This window comes from Cynoglossus semilaevis, chromosome 2 (genome assembly GCF_000523025.1).
Source record: "Cynoglossus semilaevis isolate Cse_v1.0 chromosome 2, Cse_v1.0, whole genome shotgun sequence".
NCBI lineage: Eukaryota > Metazoa > Chordata > Actinopteri > Pleuronectiformes > Cynoglossidae > Cynoglossus > Cynoglossus semilaevis.
In genome coordinates this window covers 213,124-229,941 of record NC_024308.1, presented here as the reverse complement: position 1 = coordinate 229,941, position 16,818 = coordinate 213,124, and the positions used below count along the sequence as shown (strand labels likewise).

General features: G+C 48.5%; 4 protein-coding genes across 6 annotated transcripts in view; 3 read left to right on the top strand and 1 right to left on the bottom strand.

Annotated features, from left to right (window-relative positions):
• Positions 1–1,357, top strand: part of LOC103392527 (ephrin-A2-like) — a 4,667-nt gene extending 3,310 nt beyond the window's left edge. The window contains exons 3-5 of the mRNA XM_008329154.3: positions 172–464; positions 675–737; positions 825–1,357. Coding sequence (XP_008327376.1) covers positions 172–464; positions 675–737; positions 825–952 — 484 coding nt within the window. The 3' untranslated portion in view covers positions 953–1,357. The remainder of the gene's footprint in view (positions 1–171; positions 465–674; positions 738–824) is intronic.
• A 2,815-nt stretch (positions 1,358–4,172) lies between these two features.
• chst7 (carbohydrate (N-acetylglucosamine 6-O) sulfotransferase 7) lies at positions 4,173–7,942 on the bottom strand. Its single transcript, XM_008329170.3, has 3 exons — positions 7,323–7,942; positions 6,409–7,108; positions 4,173–5,277 (listed from the first exon to the last, which is right to left on the bottom strand). The coding sequence occupies exons 1-2, from the start codon at positions 7,914–7,916 to the stop codon at positions 6,443–6,445; spliced, it is 1,260 nt and encodes a 419-aa protein (XP_008327392.1). The 5' UTR covers positions 7,917–7,942; the 3' UTR covers positions 4,173–5,277; positions 6,409–6,442.
• Positions 7,943–8,033: 91 nt separating this feature from the next.
• tubgcp5 (tubulin gamma complex component 5) lies at positions 8,034–15,549 on the top strand. Of its 3 annotated transcripts, XM_025053264.1 has the most exons (24): positions 8,034–8,050; positions 8,647–8,868; positions 8,960–9,013; positions 9,145–9,253; positions 9,346–9,442; positions 9,743–9,822; positions 9,909–10,044; positions 10,255–10,372; positions 10,458–10,547; positions 10,632–10,725; positions 11,068–11,332; positions 11,431–11,633; positions 11,745–11,860; positions 12,109–12,377; positions 12,455–12,662; positions 13,192–13,380; positions 13,506–13,688; positions 13,773–13,857; positions 13,951–14,071; positions 14,168–14,313; positions 14,482–14,607; positions 14,744–14,832; positions 15,145–15,245; positions 15,341–15,549. In XM_025053264.1, the coding sequence occupies exons 2-24, from the start codon at positions 8,732–8,734 to the stop codon at positions 15,385–15,387; spliced, it is 3,063 nt and encodes a 1,020-aa protein (XP_024909032.1). In that variant the 5' UTR covers positions 8,034–8,050; positions 8,647–8,731; the 3' UTR covers positions 15,388–15,549. The 3 variants fall into 3 exon arrangements, 2 of the variants coding, with proteins under 2 accessions (XP_024909032.1, XP_008327404.1); XM_008329182.3 differs by lacking the exon at positions 8,034–8,050 and having other exon boundaries at positions 8,176–8,868; XR_003048934.1 differs by lacking the exons at positions 8,034–8,050; positions 15,341–15,549 and having other exon boundaries at positions 8,173–8,868; positions 14,482–14,659; positions 15,145–15,174.
• A 291-nt stretch (positions 15,550–15,840) lies between these two features.
• cyfip1 (cytoplasmic FMR1 interacting protein 1) overlaps positions 15,841–16,818 on the top strand; it is a 10,245-nt gene continuing 9,267 nt past the window's right edge. Inside the window, exon 1 of the mRNA XM_008329227.3 lies at positions 15,841–16,165. The gene's annotated coding sequence lies outside the window, so the exon portion shown is untranslated. The remainder of the gene's footprint in view (positions 16,166–16,818) is intronic.

The following is a 16,818-nucleotide window of genomic DNA, read 5'->3' as shown; positions in this document are numbered from 1 at the left end:
CTAATAGTTAGCCTAGCAATAAGAGTGATTTCAGAAATAAAAGGCAGTCATTTAAAATAGAGTTGAGTAAAGATAGCAGATAGATAGATGTTAGCTATCTGTGCGCTTTTTAATGTAGAGTGACCTTCTAACCCCTCCCACCCCGCCGCCCCTTGTGTTTGTTCTCCTCAGTTTCTCCAACGGTGAACTGACGGTGGAAGTTTCTATCAACGACTATCTTCTCATCTTTTGTCCTCACTACGAGGGGGCGGAGCCAGCAGACAACCTGGAACAATACGTTCTGTTCATGGTCAACTACCACGGCTTCCTGTCATGTGACCACCGCACGACAGGCTTCAAACGCTGGGAGTGCACCCGCCCACTTAGCTCTAACGGACCAATCAGATTCTCTGAAAAGTTTCAGCTCTTCACACCATTTAGCCTGGGCTTCGAGTTCAGGCCGGGGCACGAGTACTACTACATCTGTAAGTACCAACAGTTCTAAACAGTACCGATGAGAACGGTTATATCCCAGTAGTCAACCGTACTAAACGGTACTAAACAAAAGTGGGTTGAGTATTTTGACACCTACTAAGAAACAGTACCAGTGACAGTGCTAAAGAGTAATAGCCAAAAAAGTCATAAATCTGTTGTGATTGATCCGTGATCGATTAGTCTGGTCTGTGTCTCTACAGCATCTCCCCTGACAACAGCAGGAAAAACATGCCTGAAACTCCGAGTGTACGTCAAACCAAGCAGTGAGTTCCCTCTTCCTCCTCCTCTTCCTCCTCCCTTCCATCCCCCTGTAACCAGATGCAAACATCTGTTGTTGTTTTTTTCCCCAGACGACTCGGTGTACGAGTCTGCCGAGTCTTTCCTGACTGAAGACAACAGCGGGGGCGGAGTCAGCCCTCTGACACACCTCTTCCTGTTCCTCAGCGTGTCCCTCGCTCTCTTTCTTGCCTTCTCTTAGCTCCGCCTTCTTGGTGGGAGAATCTTAGACTCAAAAACTGAACTGCGGTGCAGACAGCTGCAGGGTGTAGCCACGCCCTCACCTCTGACTCTACAGCGCCACCTGTGAAGTGCTATGGAGTCTCAGAAGGACCAACCCAGGGAGAATGGCCTCCAGCACCGATGTCACGGACTTCTGACCTTGGACTTCTGACAGTCAGACGACAGACGTCAACGACAGACGTCAACGACAGACGTCAACGACAGACAGACTTAGAAAAGTTCAATCAACATCTTGGTTCGTCAAATGTTAACTTTGAATTAAAACGTGTCAATAACTCATATTTTGGGATGTCAGAACTGAACCAGACACCATTTTTCTAAAGAACAAAGTAAAAATCCTGAAGTAAAAAAACAATCACCAAAATGTTTACTTTTTTTTTTTTTAATGTTAGAAATTGACCAGATATGCCATTTTCAGACCCCGACCTCTGACCTCTGTTGTTTGGAGAAGGTGGAGGTGGTCCGACTGTTACTGTTATGAAACAGTCACCCTGTCTCCCTCTACTGGTCAACACCAAGCATTGTCCAGGTTCAGACTAAGTTCAAATCCTCCTCTGTTCCAGACCAATCACAGCCCAGTGAAGACAACCACACACACACAGACACCTTTGACCTTTGTTTCTCTCCACATCACTGGACTGATGCAGCTGCTGCTGAGCGCCTTCTGCTTCCTGTTGTCCTGGATCAACTTCCTGCTGGCAGTGAGCAAAAGGTCACAGAGGTCAATCAGTTGGTGAGATATGTAAATGAGAAGGATCTTTTTAAACCTTGAAATTAACTCAAACGACTCTGAGGACGAGTGAAAGTTCAGTCCGGTGGTGACCTCTGACCTTGGTTCAGTTAGAAAGTAAATCATTCATTCTTTTATAAATATTGGTGTACAGGGTTGATGATGTCATCAGAGTTGTACAGCAACTGTGACATCAGCATCTCCAAGCACAGCACTATTTCAGCTGAGCCAACGTCTCCAGGTGGCGCTGCTGCCTGGCCACCTCTGTCACTCTCAGGAACTGCAGCACCTCGTCCTCTCAGAGGCGTTTGTTTAGGGTCCGATCAGCAGGTGGCATCGGACTTAAGCTGAGCCATGACCTCAGTGTGGCGCTGCTGAGCTGCCGCCTCCGATTCTTGTAGACAGTGAACAATGTCTTCCTCTAGGTGGCGTCTCTGAGACATTCTGTCCACTGAGGCTGTGTCTGCTAGGAATTTGGATCATGAGGGTGGAGGGCTGGCACTGCTCCAGAGCGCCACCCACCACCAATGTCCTGGATGTTTTCCAGCTCTCCACTAAGGTGGTCCACTTCCTGGCCACCTCGTCTGGACAGAAGCCTTTCCTTAATTCAGTTGTTAAGTCATTTTCAGGCGTCACCATTGCTCTAGTAATTCAACAACAACAAAAACTAACCCTTTATTGTACATTTAAAGGTGATTCTTCCATTGAGTTTCGGATTATTCCTTATAAAACACATTTACTACCTTCCATTTACTGACACATTCCAAATGTTAAGTGGGACGAGCATGTTGAAAAAACAAGATGGCTGCCGCCCTCCTCTCAGCAGTAATGTGATTAATGTGCAGCAACATTCTGACGAGCGATAATAATTGTCACTAAATTTAACATTGAGAATAAGGGGAATACATTTCTATAATTTCTTTTATATATATAATAGTTTTTTTGTTGAGCCGCCATCTTGGTAGTGAACCCGGGCTTCTCGGAGTTCGAGCTGATGAGTAGGAATAACCGCTCACTTTCATTAATCTCTCTAGATAGCAACTAATTACGTCACATCCGCTAAAACAAGCAGCCCAAAATGACCACAACAAGGCGCACAACAAAGTGGACGCCCACGTCTTTTCATACTGTGGCTGTAGGCAGTGTAAGCGCGTCTTCACTGGCAACCGTAGCTGAGGTTGGACGTTCAACGTTGTGTTCCATATTGAATCAACGCGGGACGAGGTTTTTTCCGTCTGTCTATAAATCTCCAACACACGCGTCTGTCTCACACACACATCAACACTACAGCTAACACTAATAACGGAAATTTACCACAGGCAATAGTAGGGACAGCACACTTCTACTGGTGGAAGGACCCCACCCACCCCGCTACCTCATACCCCGCTCCGGTCCCCGGTGTGTCTGCGCCTGCGTGTGGTGCTGTCTTGCTCCCCGAGCGAGTCGGACGGTGTGCCCCGATGTAGTACACTGTGTAGCATGTAGGGGGCGGTTTCAGACACAGCGACTGGCACTGCTGACAAAACCCGCGCCTTTAAAAACTGTCCACTACGGCCGGGTTCTGTCATGTTCTGCATTTTCACAGATAAGTTGACAAGTACTTTATGTTGTTGTTTTTCTTTTGTTTCGTCCTCTTTCAGTTCAAAGACAGTCTCCGCGGTTATGCCCTTAAAAGGTTACGTTCTCAATTTATTTAGTTTAAAATTTAAACGTTTGTTGTTGCACATTCACACAAACATATTTCAATGATTTAATTAATTTCACTTAATAAGAGAACGTGTTATTCGGTAATAAAGCGTTTCAACCTTTAACTTTAACTTTAAGTGAAGACTGCTGGGCTGTGTGTGTGTGTGTGTGTGTGTGTGTGTGTGTGTGTGTGTGTGTGTGTGTGTGTTTAGTATGCGTAGCACCTTCTCAGCCTGAACACAAACTATTGTGTGAGTTTTTCTCCCCCTGAAGTGAGGCACAGGAACCAGTGAATCTGCTGTTGTTGTTTACTCACATCCACACCTACATTCACTACACACCAGGGGGCGCCACATGTCATACAGGATTCACATTCTTCACTTTACAAATGCAACACTCTGTTGTTTCATAATAAATCAAGTGATTTTGAGATAGGAATTTTAGTTCTATTTCAAAGCATATCCAGAACTTGATCAGTCCTGGTCCTGGTCCTGGTCCTGGTCCTGGTCCTGGTTCTTTGGTAAACCCTGCTTCTCTGCTTCTTCATCTTCCTTCCCCACTCAGATGCTGCTCTTGAACATCAGTCCAGATTGCTGAAGCCCATTCTGACCCACAGTGACCTCTGACCTCCACTCTGCCGACCTTCTGTGGTTCCAATCCCAGTCCAAAACTGAACCAGGTTAGTGTTTAAGGAACTGGATCTGAAACAGTAACCTGGGGAACAGGTGGAGAAAACAGTACCACAGATCTTCTATAAACACCATTCACTTCAAATTCAAGTTTATTAAATTTGGTCAGACATTTTCGTTTCATTCACATCAATGATTAACCAGTCTTTGAGCAGTCTTTGATCAGTCTTTGATCAGTTATGGAACTGTGGTCCTGCAGGAGGAACAGTACTGTTGTCAGTCAGTCTCAGTTGTTCCTGTTTTCTGTCTGAAGAATGTGAGGCAGCAAAGACCACGACTTCTGTTCCACTGAAGAATGTCGTCTACCCACAATGCTCTTCTCTGTTCTGCCTCACATCACATGACTGCTGCTGTGACCTTTGCATGTGTGTGTGTCCCAACCAGCCTTTAATCTCTGACGTTCCTCCATCAGAACCTTAGAACCCGTCTGTTCTCCGGCCATGGTTTCACTGCTGGTTCCACATGGACACAGAACTGTTCCTTCAACAGAAGAACCGTCAGAACCTGGAACACGATCTCTTCACCTTCATCAGTGAAAACAAACACAGGTTCAAAGGTTTCACAGCTTTGTTCGGTACCGATGTTCAAGTAGGTCCACACTCCAAAGACCAATTCTCACATCAAGTGTGTGTGTGTTTGGGTGTGGGAGTGTGTGTGTTGGGGGATGAGGGGGAAGAGGGAGGGGTATTCCACAGCTGTGTACATTCCTCAGAGGTCAGAAGGTCAAACTATGTTTCCTTAGATCTCACACTGGACTTTCTTCTTTCACTGCTCCACGTGAGTGGACTTAGCTGTTAGCACTGTTAGCTGTTAGCACTGTTAACACCGTTAGCTGTTAGCACTGTTAGCTGTTCATACCAACAAATGTTCGCCCTGAGTCGTCTTTTGTTCTCTCTTTGTAACTGGTCAGTGGAAAACAGATCCAGCAGGTGGCAGCGATGAGCCTCCACAGGTGTGTTGGAGAGTCAGGATCAGCTGGACGTGGAATCTCTGAATTAACGCGTGATTGTTAAATGTTGAGTTAACGGTGAGTCTGACCGACAGCTTGGTCGTTGGAGAACAACGGTGTCGTCTGAGGGTTAGTCCAGTTACTGCTGCTGCTGCTGCTGCTGCTGCTGCTGCTGCTGCTGCTGCTGCTCTGGTTCATGGTTGTCTTTGGTCCTGACTCCAGAAGATTCCCTGTTAAAGACACACAGTCAGGACTGGTTCTGTAGGTGACGTTCTTCAAGAACAAAGCAGAACCATGTTCTTTACTGAACTAAACTTTAAACACTGAGTTTTTTGGACTGTTGACTTTTGCAGCAACACTGACTCTACTGTGGGATTGGGGTGAGTGGGGGATGCAGGGAGGGAGGGGAGCGTCTCAGAGAGACACAGACACAGAGGACGCCTGTTCTCCAGTCCTACAGTTACAGCAGCAGCTACAACAGGCATAAACAAGAACCATCTGTGACGCTGATAAAAAGAACCAGAACAAACTGGTTCTCAAAGAAAATACAGAAGTTAGACAGAAATCAACAACAGAGTCCAAACGTCCAATCAGTGTCAACGCGTGACCATCTCCAGTCCACTGTCCACATCTTTGAACACTGTTTAACTTAACAACACAAACCAAAGTTAGTAATTTACTCACTCTCACTGAGTGATTTTAGTTCAGACCAAAGTCCATAAAGAATATTCAGAGATTTTAGCTCAGCCACCACTGCTAAAGTTCAGCATGTGTAAATTTGACAGGAATAGTTTTAAAATAAAAGTTGTTGATGAATAAATTGCTGTGTTTTCAGGTCAAATGTGAGAAACCGACAACAGCAGCATATTTTTTTCTGTGAAACCACTAACTTCCTGTTCTCTCTTCCATTCATCAGCAGAAGGACTGAGGCTGAAGAAAAGAATTCTGGTCTCAGTAATAACGACTAACTGCTAACTATTAAATTCCTTTTCTCTCGGCTTCTTAGATCTGACTTTTGGAAACACATTTGTATTTTTGCTGATTTTCTAAAAATATTTGGATTAAACCTTTAGAAAACACTTGAAAACCCGAGTGAACGTAGTAAAATGTACAGATGTTTAGCATGAATTTATCAATAGTAGAAACGACTGTTTGAATTGTTTCTCTTATTTATAACCATTGACATAAAACATCGTGTGAGGAGATAAAATACTGAAATAAAGTGGCAACATTTTTGCAACCTTTGGCAAGATTGGTATTTAAAAAGAAAAGGAAACCATCACCCCTGACAAACAGATGTTCCTGGTACTGTTACTGGAACTGAATAATAGTTTCAAAAAGGAACATGCTGCTGAGCTCACCTGTGACCTTTGACCTAACGTTTCAGTGGCGCCCTCACGTGGCTGTGTTCTCCACCTGCTGTTTGTTGTATCCCAGCAGCCTTATCACCTCGCTGCAGAACAGCTCCACCTGCTGGATCTGTCCCACGTTCAGCCGCTCCCTCCAGGCGTAGATGGCTTCCTTGGCGTCCCTGGAAGAGATGAGGAACGGTTTGTCCGAGGAATACCCACGTCCGTGCGTCATGTTCAGGGCAAAGTTCTCCAGCGCAGGAGATGTCGTCAAGTTGGAAAAATGGTACAACCTCTGCAGCTCCAGTAGGGGGCGCAACACCAGGTCCTCGTAGCGGACCCTTAGGTAGTTCCTCTGAATCCAAGGAGGAGCGCCTGACACCAGCAGCATGTCCCTCAGCCAGTTGTCACAGATGAGCTCCATGGCGGCGGAGACGTAGCTGTCGGCCCGGTTCACCCTGGTGTTGGGCAGAAACAGACGCTTGTAGCCGTCGTTGGGCTTCCTGCTCCGCAGAACCTGGATGCTCTCCTTCACCAAGGCCGTCTTGGACTTCAGCCGGGAGTTGTGCACGGCCCGCGGGTCTCTGAACAGCTGGACGATCTGAAGGTTAATGTCCGGGTCCTTCATCAGAGGAACCAGGGTGCTCAGGTCCAGAACCCGGACCCCCTTGATCACCATCACTGGGTACTTTTTACACTCCTTCTCCAGCTCCTGGAAAACACAGAGGTCAGGATGTGGAGAACAGGGAGGAGAACCAAGAAGAGGAGGAGGAGGAGGAGGAGGACACTGGGAACCAGAACTGTTGTGTTTATGAAGATGTTTCTGGAAAGAAAGTTCTACGGTACCAATAACAGAAATGAAGGCCTAGGTCAAAGGTCACTGACAACTATGTGAAGGAGAAGAAGTCCAAGGGAGCTCCACCCACCTGGATATCTCGCCTCTGACACCTGGCGCACAGCTCCTCCCTCACCAGGCCGACGTCGGCGCGGCGGTGCGAGTCGCACAGCGGCTCCGAACAGATGACTTTGTTGCTTTTCCATCCGAAGATGAAGGAGGTGCTGATGTTAGCCGAGCCGGCGTACAGACGCAGCACGGAGAAGTCACAGCGGTAGAGGGCGCTCAGCATGTCCCTCACTGCCCCCTGCAGGCTGCCCGCATCACCCGGGTACAGGGCCTGCCAGATGTGCCACATGGGCTCATACAGGTAGAAGACGTCCGGGTGCTGATTAAACAGTTCTCCCAGGAACGAGGAACCCGTCCGCCAGGTGGCGTGCAAATAGACGTGCACGCGCCTCCCGCTGAAACCCCCCGCGCCCTCGCGGTGGTCGGATCCGTTGATGTTGTAGTTCTCCCACAGCAGCGCCATCGTGCGGTCCAGGTCAGGACAGCGCGGCTGGGGCTGCAGTCCCCGCTGCTCCGGTTTGTCCCGGTAATCCAGGGCGTAGGGGATTAGGAGCAGCAGACCGGTGTAAGCCAGAATCAGGACGAGGTATTTTTTATGGATCCTCCTCTTCATCATCTGAGCGGAGCCCGAAGCTGGAGGAGGTGATGGAGGAGAAAGAGCTGCTGAGAGTCGAAGCTTCAGCTCCGACTCTGCTGCTGCTGAAAACTTCTGCGTGCGTGCGTGTGCGTGCGTGCGTGTGTGTGTGAGGGGTAAGCGCCGCCTCTTCGACGGTCAATAATCTGATTGTTTTTGTTCTCACATCAACACCGCCCTCTACAGGCCTCCCCGCTGCTGGTGCTCTAAGTAAGAACTCACTATGGAAAAACAAACTGATGACGAATTAAAATCTTAAAAAATAATTAGACTGAAAAACTGCACATGAAAGAAAAGCAACTTACGTCACGATAAAGAAACATGGTTCTGATAATAACAATGACATTTGAATGTTGACATTTCTAAATCCTGACAATGTTGTTCTTTTGTTTTGAGGAAACACAACAACCTTTTTTTGTTACTTTTCTTTATTATTCTTTTTTCGTAGTTATTTTTTCTCTCTTATCCTTATGCTTTCATCCAAAAAGTTTTTCAGTTTTTCATCAGCTGCAATTTAACCCCATTACCAGTAGGTGGTAGCAACGTGTTAGTACGACATCTTCAGAGAAGAGCCGCTGAAGAGAAAGACGCCCGCACGCGTGCGCAGAAGATCCGTGTGACCGTTTACTGGCGCTGCTCAAAAATGAATGGAGAAGGAACGTAGTGTGAAGAACCGTGTTCTTCTAAGTAAACGTTCTTTGTTTACTAACAGTTCCAGGTCCGTGCTGTGGAGTTCTTTACTCTGTAAGCCTGGTTGCTGCTAACACCAGCTAGCACCAGCTACCACAAACAGAAAGATGGCGGCGCTGTGGAGTGACTTCGACAGAGAGACACTGAGAGAAACGAAGAACCTGATCAGGTGTATCTGTGGAGAGGAGGACGAAGAGGAGGACAACTTCCAGCTGGCTCTCAGGTTCACCTGCTCCAACTTCCGGTCAGAAGAAGGCGCAGCTAACATCAGGCTAACATGGAAGCTAAGTGTGAGCATTTATAGATTGAGTGTTTGTTTTTGTTTTTCTACACAGTTTTCATCGTTTCCTGGACGTGGACAGTCACAGAGTTCAGCGCAGCATCACTGGGTGAGAGCGTGAATGCATTGATCTATGAGTGAATACATGAGTGAATACATGAGTGAATACATGAGTGAATCCATGGCTGGTCGGTCATCCGTCTGACCCTCCGTAGTCAGAGTCCATCTGTTTGTCCTCAGTATCTACATGAAGCTGATGGTTCACTCGGAGCTGAACAAAGCAGAGAGTTGGATGAAGCTGACGGAGGAGTTTCTGACGTCACCTTTACCAAACACTGAGGGAACCAAGGTCTGTGTGTGATTTTGTGTGTGTGTGAGTGTGTGTGTGTGAGAGTGTGAGTCAGAGGTTAGCCCTGACTCCTGTTTGTGTTTCTCCTCCAGACTGATGTTCACTTCAGTCTTCTGTCTCTGCTCCTCCACCTGTCAGACTCACCTTCCAACACAGACTTCACTGAGAGACCCCGGCTGAAGGAGGCGGGTCAGTGCCTTAAAGGGACAGTTCACATTATGCATGGAGCCCAGTGCTGTTACTTGAGCAGTTCAGTTACTCTGAGCTGAGTCTATAGAACTGATGTTTGTCAAGCACTCACTGTTCAACTATTCAACACCAAAATCCATTGAGAAAATTAGGGATTTCAGCAAGATACAGCAGTTGATGCACTGCATGTCATTGACCAACTGACCACAAGAGGCAGCAGTGGACCTGTGGGCTAAAATCGCTGATTTTCTCTATGGTCCGATTGCAGTTTGACAGACTGTCTCCATATTTGTCCTCCAGAAGCCGTGGACACCTTTGACTGGGGTAAATATCTGATGGAGGGTGAAGACGTGGACGCCGGCCCGTATCCTGACACGCCAGTGAGCAGATCCAATCCAGACTCAGCATCAGTTCAGTTCAGTCACAGACACGTGCAGCTGCCATGTTCTTCTCTGCTCTTTCACAGGAGTGGTCTGAGGAGGAGAGTGAAGAAGACGACAGCCAACAGCCAATCAGCAGAGAGGATTCTGGGATACAGTTGGACAGAACACCACAGGAGGAGCAGCAGGACAACAACAAAACAGTTCCAGTTACATGGACTGGTACTGATATAGAAGTCAACCCTGTGTGTTTAACCAATCAGAGCTCTTAAAGTTCAACATCAGGTCACGTGGGCCACAGCCCACCACAGCCACGACCTACTTCTGCAGTCTATTTTATGTTGGTCCAGTTAACAAAGACTATCATAACTTCCTGTTTCGGCCATGTTGTTTTGGTCCCTGGTGAATCTCCTTCTGTCTTGTGTGGTCCAGTGGGGGAGCCGGACGCTCGTGCCTGGTTGGAGCAGCACTTGGTCACGCCCTACTGGGTGGCCCACGCCCCTCGCTTCCCTCACAGCCTACATTTACACTCCAACCTGCTCAACGTGTGGTGAGGTCCAACCCCTCCGTCTGATGTGGGGGGGAGGACGGGATTGTGTGTGTGTGACCTCTGACCTCTGACCTCTCCTCCTCAGGGACCAGCACTTGTACAACACCGATCCTCTTTATCTGCCAGAGGAAAAAGCCTTCGTCACAGAGACTCAGGTCATCCGAGAAACCTTGTGGTGAGATGTTGTAACTGCAGCGGTGACCGATCAGCCCGACGTCAGTCCGACTTCACAGTTGATCCCACTTGTGTTCTGTTCCAGGCTCCTGTCTGGGATCAGGAAGCACTTCATTTTCCAGCACCACGATGGAAAAGTGTGTGTCCGGAATAACGTGGTGGTCACTCATCTGACCAGTGTGAGTGTGAAAACCTTTAGTGAAAACGTGACGCTCTTTACCACTTCCTGCCGTGGCCCTGTTTACTCCACACTGCCTGTAGCAGGTGCTGAAATGTGTAAAGAGTCTTTTCAAAATAAGAGCCCTACTTCGTGGCCTGGTACCAGATGATCCTGGTCCAGTTGGTTTGGGTCTTTTTCTTTTTCTCCTCAGTGGTTGAAGGAGGAGTCAGACCTCAGAGGTTTGGTCTCTTGTTCTGCAGGAGAACATGAGTTCTCCATGAGGTTCTCCACCAGTCCACCCTGGATGTAGGAGAACCTCTGAGTCCGACCTGTGAAAACATGAACTCTCCCTTTACTCCAGAACTGCCTGCACTCGGTGCTGGAGCACATCTCTGTGTACGGTCAGGCCGTCTTCAGGCTGCAGAGGTTCATCGATGAGGTGACGGGCCACAGCTCAGAGCCCGGTCCACCCGGCGCCGGACCCGGCGCCGGACCTGCCCACAGCTCAAAAAAAAGCTCGGAGCCCCCGTTCAGGACGTACCAGGCCTTTGTTTGGGCCCTGAACAAGTTCTTCAGCAGCTTCAGAGAGGAGCTGAACTCCATGGAGAAGGAGCTGATACACAATGGTGACGACTCCGTGAACACACACACACACACACACACACACCACCGTACGTGTGTTGAAGTCGAGGTTTTGTTTCTGTTCCGTTGTGACCTGAGACAGAGGAGACGGTGACCTTGTCGGCCGTTCTGGATCGACTCAGTCCTTACCTGGGTCAGATCGCAGTCCTGCACAGAGTCTTTTGCACCGGTGTGGCTGAAGTTCCGGCCCAGACACCAAACGTGGTCCGAGCTTCACATCTGCTCAACACACTGTACAAGGCCATCATCGAGTACGACAGCGTGGGAGAAGCTTCAGAGCAGACGGTGAGTGTGAAGCTGGACCGCACCAGACCGGACCATAATACAGCCTGGAGCCACAGCTTTGGTTCATGTTCAGATGCTGATGGATTCTTAACGTCATTGTGTCTCTTCCAGGTGGCGCTGTTGTTCTCTCTGTGGACAGAGACAGTTAGACCGTACTTGGAGATTGTGGATGAATGGATCGTTCACGGACATTTGTTCGATCCGGCCAAAGAGTTCATCATCCAGAGGTGAGAGGCTCTGAGAGGCGCAGTTCAGCGTTCAGCCTGTGAGGGAGCTACGGTTTTATTTCTAGAAAAGGAGTAACGTGATATTGGTCAAAGTAGATGGTGGAACAAATGTTCTGGGGTAAACCTTCAGATCAAGGCTCCACGTGGCTCTCCGGCCTGTAGGGGGAGCCACACCTCTAACGCCCTGTCCCACCACCGACACAGACTGGCGTGAAGTGGATCACAACAATGCGGTCATGTTTTGTCAGGAACAAAGACGTCCCGGTGAACCACAGGGACTTCTGGTACGCCACCTACACCCTGTACAGCGTGTCAGAGACGGTGGAGAACGAGGAGAAGCTGAACGACTCGGCCAGCGGGAGCTCAGCAGGAGATCAGGGCTCAGGCTGCAGCGGGCGTCAGCTCACCATGGTCTCCTTCCTCAAACCTGTCCTCAAACAGATCATCATGGCAGGAAAGTCCATGCAGCTGATGAAGAACCTGGAGGCTGAGCAGACGCACACACGCTCCACCAGAGGTCAGTAGTGTGTCATCTGGCCAGGATTCTGTAGAGTTGAAGAAGAAGAATGTCTAAGGTCGTCGTTGTGGTTGCAGATGCAGACACAGAGAGGAGGAGGAGTCTGTACAGCCTGTTTCTCCAGTCGGTGCAGTCCTGCCTCCGCAGCCCAGAAGAGTCTTCACCAGACGAGTTGAACCATCAGCAGGTCACCACCAGGGGTCTGGTGAAGATGCAGTCCATCATGACTCAGCATCTGGAGATCGATGACCTCCACGACCCCCTGCTGGCCATTAACTTTGCCAGGTGAGAAGAAGCCACATCGCTTTGTTGATACTAAAACACAGTGGGGTGTAGTTCTCACCCCGGCCTCCAGTGGGCATCCTGCCTGAACAAATCCACACCATAGTACCTTCATCAAGTCTATAGAAACTATCAGTACTTTGGTACTGATAATACTGATAGTATAACCAGTATTCACAGCCATGATAACTCATGTAGCCAAAGCAGCGTCAGTACTGAAGCAACAGACCCAAAAAGTACGATTCAGCCCCAGCTGTGACATCATCCACCTCAATAATAGCATAATAAAATGACATGGTAAAACTGGTTCTCCTGGACTTTTTTTTTATTGTTCCATGGAGAGACATGGTACAAACACCGTCTCTCTGCACCAAACCTCATAGAGAAAACCAGCGATTTTATCACCCACACCAAACCTCATAGAGAAATGGCTGAAATCATTTCTCTCTCTCTCTTCCTAGTCTTCTTAAGTCTTGTTGTACTTGTTCTACTACACCCCCCCCCTCCCCCCCGCCTTTGTCTACGTCCTCAGATTGTTCCTGGAGCAGACTGATTTTCACCAGTGCTTCTCTGCTGGTGATGTCATGGTGGACCGCTCGTCTCAGTCGGTCACGTGTCAGACGTTCGAGCTGACGCTGCGCTCCTGTCTCTACCCTCACATCCAGAGGAGGTACATCCAGTGCTGCGGGAACCTGATGAAGACCCTGAAGAAGGACTACAGGTGCTCCTCACACAGAGGCTCCTCTCAGAGTCAGGGTTCGGAGGAGGTTCTCACTTGTCTTTTGTGTGGAGCACTGACTTGTCTCCTCTCTGTTCCTGTCTCTACTGTGGGTCCGCGTCCCTCAGGTTGCTGGAGTACCTTCAGGCTATGAGGAACTACTTCCTGCTGGAGGCTGGTGACACCATGTACGACTTCTACACCGCCATCTTTGACAAGGTGCGAGAGAAAGAGAACTGGCAGCAGTTGTCATTTCTGAACGTGCAGCTGCAGGAGGCAGTGAGACAGCGCCACCCAGAGGACAGCAGCAGGTAGAGCTGGGCTCTGATTTCACCAGTCGAGCTTTCAGTGGACAAATCCGTCCTGATCTTTGTCCATGGTTTGTGTTTACGCAGGTTGTCGGTGTTTCTGGAGAACGCTGACCCGTCCAGGAAAAAACACCCGGTGAACAACCTGGAGGTTCTGACCCTCAGCTATAAGGTAGGCCGGGTCCAGGCTGGGTTCACTGGCCGGTGCCAGCACCTGCGGGAACAGGAACTGTTTTGAACCCGTCCTCCTCTGATACCCGTGCAGGTTCCGTGGCCCGTGGACATAGTGATCAGTACCGAGTGTCAGAAGATCTACAACCAGGTCTTCCTGCTGCTGCTGCAGATCAAATGGGCCAAATACAGTCTGGACACACTCCGCTTCAGTGGTACCAGAACCATCAGTCTTCACTCCTCATGTTCCTCCCACACAAACAAACGGTGTCTCTGAATGGCTGTGTTCTGATAGCGATTGTTCCCGTCAGATCTTAGCAGTGGGGTGAAGGCAGAGGCAGCTGCGTCACAGGAAGTGAAGGAGCGCAGAGTGAGTCAGCAGATTCACCGCATGTGTTTACTGAGAGTCAAACTCATGCACTTTGTCAACAGTCTGCACAACTACATCATGACCAGGGTGAGTCACGTGCACACTCACGTGCACACTCAGGTGCACACTCACGTGCACCATGGTAAGCCTCCTTAGACCTTGGCTAGACAAATGTTCACGGTCCAGTGGTCCAGTGGTCATGTGACCAGATTTACCTTCAGTGATGTTTCCACTGTGTGTGTTTTGATCCTTCAGATCCTCCACAGCACTGGTCTGGAGTTCCAGCACCAGGTCCAGGAAGCCAAAGACTTGGATCAGTTGATCAAGATCCATTACAGATACCTGGCCACGATCCATGACCGCTGTCTGCTTAGAGAGAAGGTGGCTTTGTCATTGACCTCTGACCCTTTTTTGACGACTTTTTCTCAATGAGGTTTGGTGTTAGGGGGTCCGTCTGACACTGACATGTGGTGGCGCTCATGTTTCCTTCTCCTCTCAACCTGTCGTTGTGGTTTAGGTGAGTTTCGTGAAGGAAGCCATCATGAAGGTCCTCAATCTGGTACTGATCTTCTCTGACCGCTGGAGAGCCGGCTTTGGAGCTTGGAAGTAAGAATCTGACTGTGGTCTGTGGTGCCGTCTGTGGTGCTGTCTGTGGTACTGTCTGTGGTACTGTCTGTGGTGCTGTCTGTGGTGCCGTCTGTGGTACTGTCTGTGGTGGTGTCTGTGGTACCATCTGTGGTACTGTCTGTGGTGCTGTCTGTGGTGCCGTCTGTGGTACTGTCTGTGGTACTGTCTGGGGTACTGTCTGTGGTACTGTCTGTGGTACTGTCTGTGGTGCTGTCTGTGGTGCGGTCTGTGGTGCTGTCTGTGGTACTGTCTGTGGTGCTGTCTGTGATGTGAGGATGTGTTTCCTTCCAGGATGGAGTCCATTGATAAGATGGAGTCCGACTTCAAAAACTGCCACATGTTCCTGGTGACCATCCTGAACAAGGCCGTGTGTCGAGGCTCCTTCCCTCACCGTGAGTCTGATCCCAGATCAGGTTCAGGTCACACTGATCTGAGACCAAGGTTCTGGTTCTGGTTCTGACACAGTGTCTCCATGTTCTCTTCTCAGTGGAATCTCTGGCTCTGTCCCTGATGGCTGGATTTGAGCAGTACTGAGGCTCCGCCCCCTGGACCTGTGACGTCATCATCACCTCTGGAGACTGCAGTTGGTTTTTGGTTTAAAAAGCAGGAGTTGTAAATATGTTACTGTTGTGACGTCATAGCCGTGTCATTGTGATGTCACTGCTGTGTCAATAAAGTTCTTTTTCAACATTTACTTTGCTACACTTTACTCTTTGATGTCGAAGAAATGTTTTTATTTCAGAGTGAAGACAGAATCTGATCATTATTCTGACATTTTTTTCATAAATGACGTTGAAATCACTCTGTAATTCTCTTTAATCCCAGACGTTTGTTTGATTGACGTGTTTGTTTTCACCACCGTGATGGGCGGGACCGGAGTCTTCAGAGTCCCACGTGGCCGAGGTCTAAATGGGCGGGGTTGGTTCGACAGGCCTTGGAATGAAGGCGTCTCCGTTTATGGGCGGTATAATTGTGGTATTCCTGTCCCCTTCTGGTGGAATGAGGAACTGCATGAGCAAAGCCGCAGTTTCCTGTCGAGTTTCCAAAGTGAGCGACAGGAAGAAGTTCCTGCTCCGCCCTGGACCTGGAGACACGGAGGAAAACACCCAGACAATAGGACAACATTAAAAGTCCTGTCGTTTTCTTCCTTCTATCCCGAGCACTCACCTCCGCCTCCATGGCTCTGGAGGCCGCGGTGTGACCGCATACCTACCACCGAAGAATCGACCACAGCAGCAGCTGAGTGAAGGACTTCTAGCCGGACTTCCTTCCCGGTGAAAAGTTGTGCGGAGTGACGGGGCTGGTGTCGGAGGTTGGTGTTGTCTTCAACAAATGGTTGACATGACGTGTAGAGAAAAAGCAGAACTTTTTATTTCAGTTTTCAGAAGTTTAAAATAGTTTGAAGTCGGACTTTAGAAATCTGTCCCGAAACTCCGAGGCCCGGGCTGCAGCTAACCCCCGGAGCGGGCTGCGTGTATTTCCAGGCCGCGGGTCCGGACTGACTGAACGCTCACCTCAGCTTTTTGTTTGTTTCGTTTATTTTTATTTTATTATTGTTTGTTCACAGTGACGTTTTGTCCTTCTCCGGAGTTTCGATGCCGTTAATCTCAGTGGGATTAAAACATTTGAATATTAATCTGAACATTTTTATTAGCTTTGCTCCTTTTAATCTTGTTTTTTTTTTACAATTGTAGTTCAGTTGATGTTTTTACCGTAGAGAGAATTGTCTCTATAATTATAGTATATAGCATATAAAGTTTGTTTCAGAGTTTTATTTTTGTTGTTTATTTGCTAACTAACTGTGATGCTACTTTACATGTAGCTCTTTTTTCTTAGCTTTAGCTCCTCCTGCTAACGTCTTCGTTGACCAACTTGTTATGAAACAGTGTTCGGTCTTAGTGTCTGATTTTACACTTCAGTCTTTGACTTCCTTCAGTCTGTGAGAAGTTTGAAAAAGTGTCGACA